Source organism: Excalfactoria chinensis, chromosome 2 (assembly GCF_039878825.1).
Source record: "Excalfactoria chinensis isolate bCotChi1 chromosome 2, bCotChi1.hap2, whole genome shotgun sequence".
Lineage (NCBI taxonomy): Eukaryota > Metazoa > Chordata > Aves > Galliformes > Phasianidae > Excalfactoria > Excalfactoria chinensis.
In genome coordinates, this window is record NC_092826.1 from 99,133,368 (window position 1) to 99,151,811 (window position 18,444).

The window sequence follows — 18,444 nt, forward strand, 5'->3', positions numbered from 1 at the left end:
TTGCCCAGATTCTTCATTAACATCATATGCAACTTTAAATGTTTCCACTCACATTTGATTTTTAGCTTTCTTAGTGGAGATATTTTTTGAAATAACACTGTGAAAACATAGGAAATATTTTTTAAAGTAGCACTTTGCTTTTTAACGTGAATAAATTTAAAACTCCAGATTTACTTTTAACTTCTTTGCTTTTCCATTATTAACTTTCCCATATGCTGTACTCATCATAGCCCTATGTAGAAATATGAGGAGGTAATTTAATATGAAGATGGAAAAGGCTTGGATAGATAGAGCAAGTTCAGTCCGTCCGTAGAAAAAATGGTCTTGCAATCCTTTTTGACAGTGAAGAATGAAAGAACATCCTGTCATTTATTCTTGTCTGGATATCTGGAAGCTACTGAGGGTCTAGCAAGATGGAAGAGAGACTTGTCAGGCATGATGCTGTCAGAAGAGAGTGGAAAGTTGTACAGCCTGCACTCCCAGGAGCAGCGTGACCCATCTTTATGCAGGATAAAGCATATCACTCTGTGCAACAGGAATCTGAACAAAGAGATCTGCAAAGTAAATGTGTTAGGTGCAGCATGCTCTGCATTTGGGGTAACTGTATTTTGATTGCATTGTAAGCACCCAGAGGTCACCTGTCCTTGCTCCAAATGAGCCCTGATTCCCAGTGCACAGCACTAGCAGGAGGTGCTGCTTCAAATGCTGAAGGGTCACATCAGCACAGTGGTATGAGCCCTGGGTGAATCAACCCAAGCATGTGGTGTTCGTGCTCACCTTTACCAGTTCAAAATCTGGCCCCAGCTCTGCAGCAAGTTCAGCTGCAAGCCGGGGCTTCCCACATGCAGCACCACACATCATAGGCAGGAGTGAAGTGGGAACAGGCAGAAATCTGGCAGCATGATGGGCTCTTTCCTTCTTGTCTGACTGCCAACCCTACCTGAGCAACCTGACCAAGCAGCGCAGGAAGGCTGGGCTGTATCTGTGGTGACTATCAGCAAGGGTCTTTTTTCAGCGAAAGGCACTTTGTTTGCTAACATCAACAAGTCATCTCTGGAGGTAAACAATTAACACAGTCCTAATAAAAGCTGGACCCATAAGTAAAGCAAAGGGGCTGCAGAGGAACTGCAATTGCCAGCCTCAAAGCTGTCCTGAAAAGCCTCTGTGCAGGTGGAGAGGACCTTCTGTAACTCAGGAAAACAGGGCTTCGTTGCATCCTGCTGCTAACACTCAGCAGCAGTGAGGCAGGTATGAGTAGACCAAAGGCTTTGAATTTTGTTATGAGAAAGGAAGGAAATACTCGATAAGATTCTACTTTTAAGACTACCTCTCATCCCAAAGTGGTTATCTAGCAAGCAAAGAGGTGTCTGTATTGAAATGCCAGAGCAGGCTGAATTCCTCTGCAGCTGTCAGAAAATGTTTGTTTTCTGCATAAGAAAAATCTTAAAAGCCTCCATATGGAAGCAGGGAGACTTTTTGGCATTTAAAGAATTAGCACAGAGAAGAAACCTATGGTTCAAGATATTTCTAGGGCTGACTGCAGCAGAACTGCAGGGGGAAAAAGAAAAAAAAGAAGGGAAAGAAAAGAAGAAAACAAAAGCATTAACAATATGCATGTTGACAAGCTACCTGGACAGTGGAAAAAAAGTATATTTGGGAGGTCAAGTACTTTCAACACTGCTGTGGCTAAAATAATTAAAGGAATAAACTGACGTATTAAACAGTACTACACTCAAATAGAGCAAACACAAATTAGTGGCCGTTCAAGAATTGTACACAGAAGATGTTAATTGGAAAGGGTTTTCATGTAACGTAGAACAGCTTGTACTAAGTTGTCTAGGAAAGAGATTAGTTCTTTAGGCTTATAAAAACATACACAAGGTCTGCAGTCTAGAAGCCATAGCCCACCTATATGGCTCAGTCCTGATCCACTGGAGCTCCCTTGAGGAAAAAAATGTGATACAAGCCTTCCAAAACTGGAGGGATTCTGAAGACCACTGTTACCAAGAATAAGATGTTACTGAGCTAGATTTGCAGCCTCAAGTGAGTCACAGAAGAGAAGCATCAGCGTGCTCTAGTTGGAGCAAAAGTGTCGTCTGCTTTCACAAGAGGCTGACTCCAATCTGAAATACAACACTGCCATTCTGCAAAACACGTTTCTCCCTTCAGTCTTGATGTGATTGCAGCGTGGTGATATTCAGATATTATGAAGCTTAATTTAAAAGAGTCCATTTGCAGATGGGATGTTATTTGATAATCTGCATCAGTAAGCAAGAAGTTAGAGAAAATACATCGCAGAGCCAAGTTCAGGCACTGCAAACATGCTGTAGCGGTAATATAAAGGAAAACGGGGCAGAGGAAGAGAACATCTCCCCTCAGGGGAAAAGCAGTCTTACTGATGAATGAGATAAGACGATTAATAGCTAGAAGAGAGCAGATCAAAGGCTGGAAACTAAAATCAGTGTTAATATAAGCTGTCCACGCAGGTGACAAAAGCTCAGATCATGGTACAAAGACCAGATCAGATAAGAAAGAAGGCAGAAAGCTAACTTGCTTTTGACCCCTCTTTAAGATGGAAGAAGAAAGAAGCCTAAATGTCAGGCTGCCACACAGAGGGCTGCAGGAAGGCTCACAAGCCATAAAATCCAATCTAAGCATGCATGCAGGTAGCATTAAGGATCTTGTCTCTGCCAGCTCACAGCCAACCCAAACAAGGGCCAGAGCTTCACTAGGAAAAGGCTTTTCAGGATCTTTCCTGAGGACAGAAAGCATTTGAGCCTCAGGACACTTGTACATTGTGTGTTTCATCTTGTGCCCACAGGCAGGCTTTAGGAAGCCTGAAGACCTACAGGTGAGGAGCAGAAAGTCTGACTCCAAAGCTGGCAAGAAATGCTACACAAAAGGTCTTGAAGCACAAATATCCTTTAAACAACAATGGTAACATGCACTGGTCTGCTCATAGCAAGTATAAACCAGAGACTTTCTTCAAGGCTGCTAGGGCAGAAGACTCTATAAATATTATCAGATGCAACAATGTGGATTACAGTGAAATCTTCACCTCACCAAAGACAAAATACAGAGGTATCTTCGAGGGAGAAAAAGTCAACTGTAAGACATGGAGCCCTCATACCCTTCACTGAATACCCCATTGGTAGTGAAGTTTAATAGTGCTGCTGGAGCCAGATGCAGCTGCTCATTGGTCTTGAGTTTTTTACTCGAGGGGTACAAAAGCTAAGGAATTGCCTTGCCAGGTAAGCATCCCTGCTAAGTAACCCTGATTAATCTATCAAATTATGACAGCGCTCTGAAAGGATGAGCAGTGCTGCGATCTTCATGGTTCAAGGCTTCACAGTTGAATGAAATCATCTCTTGTCAGCTTTCCGCAGGCTCTGTCAACTCCACAGATACTGCATCACACAGGTTGAAATCCTGTCTCAGTTAACAAATGCCCTTGCTATCTGGGTCTAGAAGCATGCCTGGGAAAATTTATGAATGAGGTACTACGTGCATGGGGGTACACAGAGAATGCAAGAGAACGGTACCAATAGCTGGAAAAACAGAATATTGAAAGCTCCTGCACAGCAGAGAAAACAAATGTCTACTCAAGGGGATCCGAAAGCAGGACAACATGGCACATGGTGTGGGCTTGCAAAGAAACCACTAACTCCCATCACTGCTGGATTTCCTCTCCGCAGGTGGCACAGCCCTAAGCAGAACAACTGTATAGGTTGGTGGCTTGTGACTGGATGTGGACACCCAGCGCTACCTGAGCAGATGTAGGAAAAGAAGAAAGCCAACAAGGGAAAGGTATGAACAGAGACTATCTGGCTGGACTGAACAAGATACAGAGCTTTGAATCTGCTGACAGCCAGAAAGTCTGTTCTCCCCTTTAGCCTACACAGATGTTTTCGTTAAGGTATTAGGTAGAGCTCATTATAACAGCATCAAGATGTTTGATCGAGCATTACTGTTTACGGCAGAGAAAGAGCACTAGCTAACAGGGAAATTGGAGGTTTTTTTTCAGATATGCTGTGACTAGCAAATTTTAGCAACCTATGCTGCGAAAACCCTATTTTTTACTGAGGGAACAACATGACCCCATTGTGACAGTATAGGTGTTTACCCATTTTGCCTGGACTGCAGACACAAAAACAGCTTTCTGTACAGCAGCACTTATTTGGGTGTGTTTCACTGAAGCAGAAGCATCCCAGATTTATCAGATTCCCTGAAGTTCGTGCTGAACAGCCAACAAGCTTCAGAGACAATAAAAAACAAAAGAAATATTGTGGAAAAGCGATGGGAAAAGACTCCTAAGAAACACCTTAGAGTCACAAAAGAAAAGCATGAGGTGAGTAAAGGTAAACAATGACGTATTTGAAATGTAATTTTCTGCCAAATAATTCTTTCAGATTGCTCCAAGACGCCTTTTAGCAGACATACTGCTAATGCTGGAGATGCTAGATACACTGAGGTACAGCAAGGAATCCCAGTTAGCTGTACCTCTTAGATATCCCATAGCCAATACAGAAACACTGCCAACAGGATGCTGCTCTAGGCTCTCAGTTGCACTGATGGTAACAGCAGTTTATCGAGATGATACGCTGAGTCTCCAGAGCAGTTCCCAGGTCCCCAGTTTTCCTCCTTTCTTGTGAGTCAGTTTACAAAAGCTGATTGCATTTACAGCTTTGATGAGCTCTGTGCATTTGTGAGAGCACAAATTAAATATTGCTTCAGCTTATGTGGGGATGTACAAAACCCCTTTGGCACATTGATGTTTTACCTCCACTCTTGCTGGAGGATTACATTTCCACCTCTCAGATACCTTCCTTCCCAGATCATACGCATTGCACTAGGAACTCATTCCTGGATCTACAGCAACTTGTAATATGTTTGTAAGGAGAGACATCTGCTGTGGGGGCTCTCAGCCCAGCCTCTTCATGCAGTGAAGTGGTATCAGCCCTATGCCAGCCCACACAGGACCCCCCAGGTGCAGCCAAAATGATGCTCCCTGAAGTCCCATCCTATTCTGGTACTGAACCGCCTTACGGCCTCCCTCACCTGGACCCCTTTCCTCAGCCCACACAGACACTGGCCAGCACAGAGAGCTCACGGACCTGTGGAAGCAATGTTTCTGCACCAGCTGATCCATGGGCAGCACTTGCTCATATGAAGAGCCTCCTCCTGCAGCCCTGTGCAGACAGCTGGGAGCTGTCACCCTTTGCCTTGTGAAGCCCTACAACAGACAAGGTCTATTTGCTGCTGTAGCATCACTGAAGTAGCAAAATCCTCAGCAGGGTGATGGAAAAGCAAACAGTGAACTGATGGGCAGGAAATCCACAGCCTCTCAGAGCTCTGTGTGAGATGCCTACCTTGTTGTCTCGAGGGAGGCGTGCTGCCTGAGGAGCCCATCTTATAAGAAAGATGTATTTTTAAAAGCTATTTAAAAAAAAATGTCTTTCTAAAAAGGATGAGGGATCAGAGAAGTACAAAAAAAGGAGCTGTAATGAGAGGTCTATGAGAAAAGTGGGATAGTAAGGAACAGAGAAACTATGCAAGCTCATTGGAGGTTGCTTTTCTTACCGTATGTGAGCCTCTCATGGTTTGTTAGTAGAACCTATACCTGCAAGCAGGAATGGAGCAAGCCCACTGTTGTTAACACTGCGTAACCTCATCACCTGTGCTTGAGTTAGACAAGACTTCACACCAAGAGCAAAAGAGAGATACCTTTTTGGCACAGCACAGCCGTGCACTCGCATGTCTTGCCTGCAGCCAAAATGTCAAGCACGGCTGCAATAGGCAACCTCTAAAATCACCTTATCTTGAAATTTGGTTTCCTGAAAAATAGGGGGGTAAAATTTACCAGATGCTTTGTCAGATATTCACTGAAATAACAGCATCTCACAACTGTCAAATGCCCACGGATCGAAAGGGTGAGCAGCAAACTCAGCTGGCTCTAATAAGAACCTTACGGAATTTTTGCATGAGTTTGTCCTACTGAAAATAGGGCTTTAGTTATGCTTGGAAGGAGGTGAAGAGATTGTTGTTTCTGCGTTTCATGCGGAAGAGCCTGAAGCATACCCGGTGACACTGCATTTCGCTTACCTTTAAACTCTGAATCTACCTCTGGGGACCATAAAGTTCATGCTGAGAAACAAAAACAGCAGAAGAAAGGCACTTCTGAGACAACATCAGAATATTTGAGAAACTCGATGGGGAGGCAGAGCGCACAGGAGCTTGCCATGCAGTCCTCTTGTCAGGAGTCTTTCAGAGAGGGGTGGATCTAGCAAATTAATGTTACTGGGATGATAACATTTCTATCACACTGGGAACGAAAAGGAAATAGCCCAGTAACAAAAACAAAGATGGAAAAAGATGCTAAGAGATCTTCACTGCAGCTCTTTGCTTTCCTGTAATGCTTTCCCCTTGTCTCTGTGCTGGTTTCTTTTGATCTGTGGGTCCTCCTTGTGTGCTGCCAGGAGACTCAGCGAGTGGAGCAAATCAATTGGATTGTGTGCAGGCTAGGAGGAAGTGGCAAGGTGGTTTCCAGGGACAAGCACAGCAAGAGAAAGAGTTGCCTTGGCCTTTCTCTACTGGCTTCCCAATGCTGTCATAGCAGAAAAACTTTGAACCAGAAAGTGTGCCAGCAATGCCCATGCTGTAGATCTAGCCAGCTTGGAAAGCATCAAGTAGGCTGGCAAGGTGTTTATGCCAGCTCCTTGGCATAACTGCCAAAACAGTAACACAGAACCTAAAACTGGTGATGCTTCAGAAAAGAGAGAACAGCAACAGCCCACCGATGCTAAAAGGCCATCTGGTGACAGTGCACCAAGCCCACCAGCATTCAGCCATCATGTTTACACCCAGTGACTACACCAGGCACAGAAACCTCTTTGTTCTTTCTTTGTTTTTAATGTGGGATGCTAACAAACCTTATGAACACAAGCAATCAGCACAGCCTGACTTTGGTTACCAACAAGATCTGTTGCTTGTGAGCCTCAACCACCAAACCACACAGCAACCTCTCTCTTGAATCCAAGCTCCTATCTGACACCTTGCTGGCAGAACACCGAACACCAGTCATCGTGTACTTGGGAAGGATGAGGAAAGCTAGAAGTTAAGGTCCCTCTACAAGAAAGCTGTTTTGCCTCTGATCCAGGGTGGCACACAGCCTCAGTCAAAGACCTTAGACATCACACAGCCAACTGCAAAATCACTCTCTTCCCTCACCTGATGCAAGCAAGCGTTGTGCTGGTGAGCCGGCTGCACCTGAGCATCTCCAAAACTGCCCTGCAAGGGGTGAGCTGTGGCTGCTGTTCCTTTTGCAGAATCTCTCTTCAGAGCACGGGAAGCCATACCTGAAATTCTGCTCCAGCTGACATCGCAAAGAGAAAGGGAAGCTTCATGTCTCTCTTCAATTCCTAATGCCCCACACAGGGAGAAGGGAGGGAGGCTGCTGCCCATCCCTATGAGGCTTGGCCCTTTGCCTAGGTGTCGCAGTGCTGCAGAGGGAAGGAGGACCTTTCCCAAAATGAACTTTCTTATTATTACTATTATTTTTTTAGGAATAAACCAGTGGTTTCTGCTGAGAAATATTGCACTTTTTGTTAGTCAATAAGAAAGGCAATTGAAATCCCATTGCAGCCTCCAGCATGTAACACTCTGAAGGTTAGCTCCAAATGTTTCCCAGGGCAGAATTAACCAGAACATACATCATCGCTTTTACAGGCAGCATCATTTCTGATATCTCCAAAGATAACAGTATGGATCAGGGGGATTATCGTGGCATTAGCTGCTCTGATTACCTTCCCTACAGTTTAATAACAAGAGCACTTAGACTGTAGGTGTATCAACAGAGTTTCAGATTTGCGAGCAAGGAAAGTTGAGGGTTATTAGCAGAGCAAGAGGAAAGAAAAGGTCACGCACTGCAATGTGCCTCTCAGGATACAGCTGACATATTCGGAGGGGCAGGGAAGTGATCTCTCACTACAGCACCATGAGTGCTCTGATGAGAAGCAGTAAGGACTTTGAAGATCCATCTTGTCACATCCGGGCTGCTTTGGCTGCAAACTTAACCCATTACAAAATAAGGCAACCACATTTGGCAACATCACCGCCTTTTAAAAACCTTACCTATGCTCTGCACACAGTTCGTTTTGCTCCCGTTTATCTGCCTCTGTCTACAGTGACAATCCTGGATTACTCTGGTTTTATTTTAATCAATAAGCAGACATTACTTCCCTGGAAATAAAAAGCCAGAAAATGGGGTCTCTGAAAAATGGTGCCTGCAAGCTCCGCTATCGCTCCTCCTGCCCGACACCTTCCCAGGGAGCTTCACTGCTCTCCCCAGAGGAACTAACTGGTCGGTATTTACTGAGGAAAGCAGAGGGGTTGCTGAAGAACCTTACAGCTAAAATTACAAGCTACCAATGAGATTAAACATTTTTCCCAGGCGCGCTTACCAGAGATAATATAGAATAAGTTTACATTTCTATTGTTCCTGCTCTCTCTGCTCGTTAAAGTGCAGAAGACAATCCGTGGTTGCTTATTTTGTATCTAAGCAACTGTCAGACTCTATATCTACTAATAAGAAAGGGTATAATTATATGCTGCTACTTTAATTAGCAGCAGATGCCTATGTTTATGAAGTAAAATGTAAGATTTTCTGAAGTGCAGTCTTGCTTATATGCAAATTGCAAGAGCACTTTCATGGGCTTTTAAAGCTTTTACTGGGCCCAGGCAGCTCACATGGGGAAGGGCACAGGGTTCACACAACACACTGTTGGTGCTTCAGAGCTTTGCTGTCCCAAAGGCCTGTTTGGGAGAGCTGTGAGGTGAGGGCAGATCAGTGCCTGCAGTGCCCTTCCGACATCACCAGCACTGGAGCAAAGCAGGTGGCTGCCCTGAGCCAAAGGGCAAAAGCCGCCTGCTTTGGGCACCTGCTATAGTGCCCTGGAGACACAGCTGCAGAGCAGCTGAGATGGGGAAGAATCCTTAACGTCAATTCTTGATCTCATCGAGGTGCTTCAGCAGCACATATTGATGCAATGCAGCATTTCTCTTTGGAAGAAATAACAGCAGGACTAATGCTGAGGGGCTCTGCATGTCAGAGCAGACGAGAGCACCAACAAAACAAAATGAAAGCCCGTCTCCATGCAAACATGGGCAGGCACAGTATATAAATGAGAATAACCTTGTCCAGGATAGAAAATACTTGTTAGATGAGCCTCTAATTTCTGTTATTCTGTATTTTTAGTCTTGTTTCCATAGAAACAGCACTTGTGATGATACTGTCCTGCAAGGCAGCAAATGGATGTACATAAGTGTACATCCGTATGTGCATTCCCTCCTACCTCCTGAAGCTTTGAATGTATTTGCCAGCAAAGCCAGAAGTTCCACAGATAGCCAGATGCAACCAGTTCTGGGAGAGCATCTGGGTAAGGAAGAAGTGATTGTGCAGTTCCCCAGCCAAAGGAATCTTATCAGAGGGCAGAGAGCCTGCCAGGAGGGGAACAAGAGGCGGGCCACGCCATAACTGCTGCATCTCCAGGAGCCTCTGTAGCAAAGCCCATCCTCACATGGACACCAGCCCTTCTGCCAGCCGTGAGCCACATGTCCATGGGAAATCTGCTCCCATGTTTGGAAATCAAGGCTCCCGTTCAGACGCTGGGAAAGTGCAAGAATTCCATGTGAAGGCTCAGCACACCAACATAAAAACTGATGTCCGTCTTCCTTCTTTGTCCATCTTTTGGGGTCTCTTGCCTTGCTACGTGCGCAATTCGGGGATAAAAGGTGGAGCAGCCAACAAAATTTGGCCCATTTCTTCAGCAAAATCTATTGTGCTGCCTCTCATGGCCTTACATGCCAGATAAAGGACAGGTCAGATCATCCATCTAAATTAGAGAGAAATGCTGATTGTCTGCCCTCATATTTCTCATTCTAGAAAGTTGCAGAATCCTTTAGCATACCTTTATATTCCTAGATCTTACACCCCTCTGTAGTGGGTGTTAATCCAATCACAAGACTTAAGTTACACAAGACTGCACCCTAGCAGGCAGCAAGGGCTTGCAAGCACACAGCCCTTGCCTTTGTCTTCTCTTCCTGCACTTTCTAATCCCTAATCCACCCTCTGTGAGAGTTGGCAGCCAGGGCTGTGCTTGCTGCAGTGCAGGCTGGCAGCAGAGACTCACGCCAGATGCTTTCCCACAGAGCCCGGGTTTGCTCTCGCTCTCACTCCTCAGTTGTCAGTCCTCACTGAAGGTCACCCCAACAGAAAATGTCTGTTTGTGCTTGGCCTTCACGCACGTGGTGTTGAGGCACAGCGTGCGGAGCAGCGCTCCTATAGCAGGTACTGCTACGTGCACATATGGAGCAGAGGAAGCCGGCGGAGTGAGACACCTGCTTGCTGAAGCATTAGCATTTATTTGAAAGCTGCAGAGAGAGGTTTATCACGTAAGATCTTTGCCACACAGCCCCATCAGCCTTAAAAAAATTCATCCGTGCCTCAGGTTAGCTCTAGAAAGCCACTGCAACTGTAATTAACGTGCTATAAGTGGAAAGCAGCTTTATTTGTACCCGTGGCCATTTACAAAGTGATCCGTATGACTGTTTAGCAGTATTTCGGGATTCTCTTCTTTGCAGTGGGGTCTCTGAGCCTTCTGCTGCACACAGATAGCTTTTACAGCCAGTTACCTTCAGCAACAGATAACGTCTACTACCAGCCCACTTTTGCACACTGCTGAGTGGTGTGATATGAATACGGCCCTCCTGTGATCCCAAAATACAGCAAGTGCAACTCCAGGGAATGGCATGCAACAGCACAAGAAGTTTCTACTTCTGTTACCCTGAGCATCCAGCTCCTCTCCTCCTGCTCCTCCCTGAGACCACACAGAGAACAGCCACCATGAAACAAGCACAGTTCCCCACAGAGCCTTAATGGCCCTTTGTCCCTTGAGCTTCACCCGCCATAACAGCCCCCTGCTAAAGGCTGTGCAGCATTTTGGTCGCCTGCAGCCCTGCAGAAATGAGCGCACGTCCTGCTGTGTGGCAACCTGCAGGACACGTTGCTTGGATGCCCACCAGAATGAGCGGTTATCTGAGCAGTAGCCCCCGTTTGCAGGGAAGGGGCACACATCTGTTGTTAAGTCCCCTATAGAGATGAGGATAAATCTTTCGTGTTACCCTACGTAGAAAGGATATTAATTATTGCAGGTTATTGCTATCAGTATGTCAAGCAACCTACTGCCCTTCTGCCCCTTCATTAAAAATAATGGGCAGAAAGGGTCCTTGCGTGGACAAACAGAGGGATGGGGATGTTTGCACTGTCCCCACGGACCACCCCAGGTGAAACACCTCAGATGGCCAAAGATGGGGGGTGGAGGGAGAAACCAACCTTTAAATCCAAAATAACATCTTCTGGAGATCTGCAGGTGACGTTAAGCTTTCTCTGGTCTCTTCACAATAATCTTTTTATAGCATAGCAAAACTTCCCTTCCGTAAGCCTGTATCATTTCATCTCGACCCTTAACAACGCTGTGCAAAATTTTCCACGCAAAACTGATGATGCCATTGAGACACAAGGATTTAACGGCAGCGCAGTATATGGGGGGGAAGGAGGGGGGGGGGAAACAACGTCTTGTCTTTCTATACAATGCCACCCAGTGGTACGAAGCTGCCAGCCACTCTTCATTCCTTAGTTATGTTCGCGGACTGCGAGTGCACTGCGAAGTTTTGTTCAATGCGACAAGACAAAATAGAATTCAGCACGGCCATATGATAACGTCACAAAACAGCAGGACGCCACACAGCGTACTTGCTGGATCGACATCTGTTTCTGTGCTAGATTTCATGCTCCTTTTCTGCTTATGGGAGTTAATAACTGCAGGAAAACACAGAGTAATGAAAATTCCAGAATATGGAATGCTCCATCATTAATAAAGTGTAACTACTGACAGCAAAAGGCTGGAGGGAGAAGAGAGGCAGCTTTGAATTTGGAGTGGGGACACAACTTAGTGGGCATGCTGGTGTTGGGTCCACAGTGGGACTGGATGACCTTAGTGGTCTTAATGGTTCTATTGGATTAAATAAGAAACTCCATAAGGTCAGTCCTATGTTACCACTAGTTCTTGTGCTCTTGTGCCTCACCCTGCTACGTCTCCTTTCCTTTATGGGCTCTGGTTTTCACGTTGCCCTTTTGTCTCCAGTACCAGGGGTGGGCACATCAACACCAACCATGCTTCCTCTGCCCAGGTCAGTCACTCCAGGGGTGATCCTACCCATTTCTAAAACCTGACTATATCCTATACCCGGCTTGTGCCAACACTGCCAAATCCACCTGATCTACTGCATCTTTCTTTTTCCCTTCCCAAGACCCTCTCTGCCCATCACCAGCCCTTTGCTCTCACCCAGCCCCCTAGATGAGCTCCCTTCCTTGCAATCACTTCTCCCACTGCCTCTTTTTACTCACCCTGGTTGACGAGCACACTTGTTTCTCAGCCTCCAGCTGCCCCTCAGCTTCCATCCCACCTGCTCCTTGCTCTTGCACATTGACATCTTTCCTCACTCAGTGTTTTTCCCTCACCTGTTGTTCCCATTAAAGCTGCCCCACAGTGACATTGCAGCTGCTACCACTGACACACCTTCCTCCTGCCAGTAATGTGCTGCTTTTTATCTGCTCCAGCTCTCCGACGGGTCACAGTAATACTCTACATCCATTTTGCTCCAACACCGCTTCCTCGCAGCATCAGTTTGACCACAATCAGATAACACTGCGCTGCATGAGCTAAGGATTGCACGATGTCTTTTGCACTCAGTCTGTTACAATAGATGTAGTTACCTCCATGCCTTTCGGGCTCTGCAGTTCGGGCCGCAGGTCATCCATCAGGGAGATGCCAGGATAGCTACATTCACTTAAAATCGGCAGTGCTTAATTAAAAGCGACTCGCCTGTCCTTCCAGCAAGGTGAGCTTTAGATTCTACTCCTGCACGCAGACACGGCCAAGCAAGCGGCTGGAAACGCCGCCATGAGTGGTGGCAGACCGCCCTCTGCTGCTTCCCGACGCGTTCTGCTGTCTGAGAGCAGAGGCTGCGGGATCTCTCTTATATGGCTATGTGCTTCAAGAACTGTTCAAGCAGACACAGAATAGGAGACTCAGCAAGGCGCGGCAGCGAGGAGACTTGGAAATCCTAGGCAGGAATTACAGAACGTTGTTAATGTTCATTCTCAGTTGACCAAAGATCTGACTTTGGTGCAGCAGCTTTCTCTAAGCATCATTACACACTGAAAAACAGGCCAATGGATAACAACTGAGCTCAAAACCCACAAACACTGCACTGGCCAAAATACGGGGCAGTCTCAATGACTGTCACAGTTCGAAGCCCAGTCTGCACAACCTCAGCCACAAAGTGAGCACAGCCCCCCTTCCTTCCTCCCGTGCCTCGTGGTTTTAGCTTTACAGAGGAACCTGTGGTCAGCATCAAGCCCAGAAGACACTTCCATTGGTAGTGGAAGCCTGGCAATTAGAAAGCACGCTTGCAGGCCACAGTACCAGAGAGTAGGCTGAGCCTTCCTGTAGTCAGCAGATTCCAAAACGTTGTGAAAATGGAGCTCATTACAGAAAACATTAAGCTCGGATGGCTGTGGCTCTACTCAGCCTCCCAGCATCCATACACACAGCCTTCACCCCAGCCCGGAGCAGGCAGCACTGAGCAGCACCACTTTGTATCCCAAAGTCAGGTAGAAATGTTCCCAAGCTTCCAACCAAACACAGTTACTTTAAGAAAATTTAGAAGAATATAATCTTTCCCTGTATCATTATGTTAACAAAGGCAATTGAAATTCCAGGCCAAAAGCAGTCAGCTAGAGAGGCCACTCTCCATATCTTCCATCATGTATGAACTTAGCCTGCTCCCTTCTTTCTCCACCTCATCCAAATGTACACGAATTCAACTGATGAGTTTCAGGTGAGATCATAAGGTGTGTGTTAAAAAGAACATGGCCAGCAGGTCAAGGAAGGTGACCCTCTTCCACTACTCTGCCTCCATGAGGCCTCATCTGGAGCACCACATCCAGGCCCAGGCTCCTCAGTTCAAGACAGGCAACTTCTAGAGAGGGTCCAGAGGAGGGCCATGAAGATGGTGAGAGGCCTGGAGTGTCTCCCTCATGAGGAAAGGCTGAGAGAGCTGGGGTTTTTCAGCCTAGAGAAGGCTGAGAGGGAATCCCATTGCTGTTTATAAATATCTAACTGGGGGGGGAACAGCAGACTCTTTTCCTTGGCATGTAGCAGTAGAACAAGGGGCAAGGAGCAGAAACTGGAACACAGGAAATTCCACACAAACAAAACTTTTCTTCTTGTCCTGTCAGAGTAACAGAGAGGTTGAGGTGTCTCCTCTGGAGATTTCCTGTAGACACCTTTCTGTGCAACCTACTGAGGGGAACCTGCTGTAGCAGGAAGGGCACTGGGCTCAGTGATCTCCAGGGGTCCCAGCAGGCCTGCCCAGCTCTGCAGCTGCCACGCAGCCAGGCCCGTACAGCAAGTACCAGCAGCTTGCTACAGGGAGAGCTGAACACCTGGAGTAAAGCATGCATGCACTCAGTACAGACATATGGGACAGCTGGGCTGATGTAAGAGCTGGAAGAACTGGCAGTTGTTGGTTTGTGGTAATTTGTTACGACTTGGCACTCATTTCACAATGAAGTCTTCTCTGTCACGTTTGACAGTAGAATATTCTTCCTTGCCACATAGTTAATATGTCAGCAGTTCTGGGAATTCAATTCTCAAGAGCTGGAGCTTTCCAAACATTCTTTAAAGATATTCTCTATATGACATCATTTTCATATGACTTAACCATCTCTTTTTATTATAGGAAGGTAACCCTGCAATAGTTTGGTATTCCACTTCTGATTCATTATTACTGGTTTTCTTAGAACTTCCTGAGACTCGCTTTTCAGCTTAGTTGCTAAGAAAGCTTTTACAGAAGGCAAAACAAACGGTCGACTTCACAGCCTCTGAAAGAACACGACTGTAAACTTCTGTATTTGTATAGCAACTGCAAGAAAAAACATTGTATTATGAGTTTACTAAATAAAAACAGGGCTTGGAGTATTTGTGGATGCCATTGATCTTCAGGGGCAGGCTGAAGGCCTCTAAGGCTCAGCCATCACAAGCATGCTGCTGCAAGCCATGTGCAAACCAGAGTAACAAGTTCATTGAAACAAACAGAATCCAAGCTTCTGAAAGGCTGAGGAGGCCTCACCATTTCTTCCTCATAGAGTCAAAGAGAAATGCTCTCCATCAGCCTTACAAATGAGTACAACTGGCAAGATTTAAGGCCAGGTTGTTATGAGCAGCCGCAACACTGTAAAGCACCTGCATGGACACACTACCATGTCACACAGTACCCGACACGCAAGGTGCGTTCACTACAGCATAAATTCATTTGAGGCTCATAAGTAATTCCCATCCATTCCCAGGAAACATCCTGTCCGAAACCACGGTACTCAAGAGAGAAAGCCACGAAATCAGGTTTTCTAATGGATTTTTTTTTAATAAACTATAGAAGAACAAGGTAACATTTCAACTGAAGTCATGATAGCTGCATGCTTAAAAGCAGATACAGACACGTCTCTGGGTTTTTCTGTTCTCTTGAAAAATAGGAAACAGTCATGTGAAAGCCAAAAGCAATGCACAGGTTTCTATACATATTCAACTGACAGCAGACCAAAGCAAACTAACACAATTGGAAAAATGTTTTTAACAGCGATTTCAGATCTATGAAATTTAAACTCAAATGTCAGGTTGAGGAATCCTTCTGCTGAACAGGTTACATTTTATACAGCATTAAAGTTCTGTAAATTGAGGCACTAGGAACGAACTTATTACCGTTACTCAAAAGCATCTGATGTACAAATGGAATAATCTACAGGCAATAGTGTACTAGAAATACAGAACTCAAACGGTGGCATTAGACTCGCGCTTGCTCACATCAACACAGTGAGATTAGTGGAAACTGCTGTTCTCTTTGTTTTTTTCTCCAGTTGAGTAAAACCAGGTTCTGATTGTTGGTTCAAATCAGTCCCCTTCCTAGAGTTCTCTCATTATCCTTGCTCGCCTCTTATGCGTTACTACAAAAAAAAATAGAAGTCTGAGAAGTTCCCATGCCACCCCATGCAGCCATTTATAAAAGGAAATGCAAAGCACTCATTTTCATGCACTGTTGTATCTATGGTGCTGTATTCCCCTATTCCATCATTTCCCCCCATGTCACTGAGCTTCTACAGGACTAATAACATTATTTTTAATTAGATACTCATGTTCTGAAAGAGGAGTACTTTACACCTTTTGAACAGGACAGGGAGCATAAAAGACAATTAGTCTTCACAAAGTAATTGGAGTGTTCTCATAGCAAGAACTCGAGACAAAGAAAGGAGCTCACAGGGATACATATGCTGCTTTCTTTTAAGTGGAAGAGTATTCAAGACCTAGCGAGGTTTCCACGCAGATGCTACAAAAACTGGCACCCTCTAAACCTCTACATTAAAATATACCTTGCTATTTTAATCAGGCACTTAAATAGAAAAACAAAAGTAGTAACACTTAACATAGTTTTGTGATAGCTATTCTGTATGGCCAGAACATCCTGAACAAAGCACTCAAGAAAGGAACTGCCCCACAGAACCAAGTAACACGTGTGAAGGGTTAAAAGGAAGAGAGTCTCATACTACACAAACAAGTTTAAAAGAGATTGAAAAATGCTTAGCAAATATTTGGTAGAAGCCATTAACCACAACCTTAAATTCTTCACTATCTAATGTAAAATGTAGGGCAAGGTTGTTATTCCCTTGAGAAGATGGATCCAAAAGTAAATACTCTACATGCTGTAATTTGCAAGATGAGTTTTTTAACCACAAAAACAAACAAAACCAATTTATCCACTAATTACAAACTCCCTGAGGGAATGCGTTTTGAGGGGATGGAAGGAAAAAAATCATATAAAAACAATCTGGAGAATTCCAACAATCAGTAGTTGCCCTATGGTAAGTCGTTACATGTTTCTGATCAACTTTTCTCAGAAAAACAAAGGTTTTTATACCAACCAACCACCACTTCTCTAACAAGGACCTTGATTCAACTCCCTTCTTATAAAAAGGATTCTTGAGATGAGAGCAACCATTATTTTAAAGTGGTAATCAGCAGTTTTTAATCCAATGCACTTCAAAGGTATGGGATTCTACCCGCACGATTTTATCTGCTATATATCTAAAATGGTTAGTGACAGACTGTCACCAAAAAAACAAAGCTCAAGAAGAGGTTGAAATTCAATTGTAAGGCTAAGCACTCAAAGTCAGTTTTGTGTTATGGTCAAGTGTAAGTCAAGGGATAAATGGAAGAATCTAAAAGAGACAATACATCACAATACATTTTTCTGGTAATGGAAATGCTAAATATTTAAACCATTCTTATGTAATTTATTATTAACCAATGATTTACAAGGTCTTGATTATTAGACAAAATAGCATATTTTAACTAAACTCAAAAAAAATACAAACCAATAGAGTATAGAAGGAAAGGCTATATAGTTTCATAGAATATATCACAACCAGTGCACGCACTGCTTCATTTTTCTCATCTGATCCCATTTGTTATTTATAGGATTTTTGCAAAGAAACATTTTAGGGCTAGCCAACGTGTAGTGTAGAGTTTTCAGACCACTGAACTAGGTTCTAATTCTGGCATTGCTTGACAGTCTATACCACCGCACCTGATCTCAGTGTTTAGCGTAATCAAAAACCCATCTAGACACTTTTGAGCAGTTAACAATGAACAAGAGTTATAGACTGCATACAGTTCAGTATGGTATGTTAACGGAAGCTAAAATTTTAGTACGCTTATTGCAGATTTCTCCAAGATTTTTAACAAGCAGAGTTTCTTCGCGGATATATTATTGCTGTGGGAAATAAGGCTGTTGAGGAAAAGGGTATCCAGGCTGCTGAGGATATGGTGGTTGTCCAGGGTTCTGAAATACAGGCGATGGGGCATATGGCAGACTATACTGGCCATACATGTATGGATTATAGCCTATCGGCATTGGCATCTGGCAATACCTGTGTGAAGAAAAACAAAAAAAACATCTTAGTTGCAAATTGCTTATGTCAATTTTAAGAGTCTGCCTCTGTAAGAGACAGCAGCTGCCTTAAAATCCTTGTAATGACTCCAGAAAGATGAAAAGAGTGTCAGAAGAAAGCACACTACACAAATGGAATTTATTCTATATATTGTCATCTTCAGTAAGAGATTGGGAATTCAAAATGATATGCCAACATTTAGGTGATAAACACCAACTAATTATGGGAGGAATGGTGACAGTCCACAGAGCACAGTTAAGGAACTGCAGTCCTATCTCCCTCTCCCTTTTAAACAGGAAAATGTTCAAATAAAAACTCCCTCA

At 44.5% G+C, this 18,444-nt stretch overlaps 1 protein-coding gene across 2 annotated transcripts in view; it reads right to left on the reverse strand.

The window, feature by feature from the left end:
• Positions 1 to 15,522: 15,522 nt before the first annotated feature.
• The window catches only part of PDCD6IP (programmed cell death 6 interacting protein), a 32,089-nt gene continuing 29,167 nt past the window's right edge, over positions 15,523 to 18,444 (reverse strand). For both annotated transcript variants that reach the window (XM_072328551.1, XM_072328550.1), the window contains exon 18: positions 15,523 to 18,100. In XM_072328551.1, coding sequence (XP_072184652.1) covers positions 17,938 to 18,100 — 163 coding nt within the window. In that variant the 3' untranslated portion in view covers positions 15,523 to 17,937. The remainder of the gene's footprint in view (positions 18,101 to 18,444) is intronic.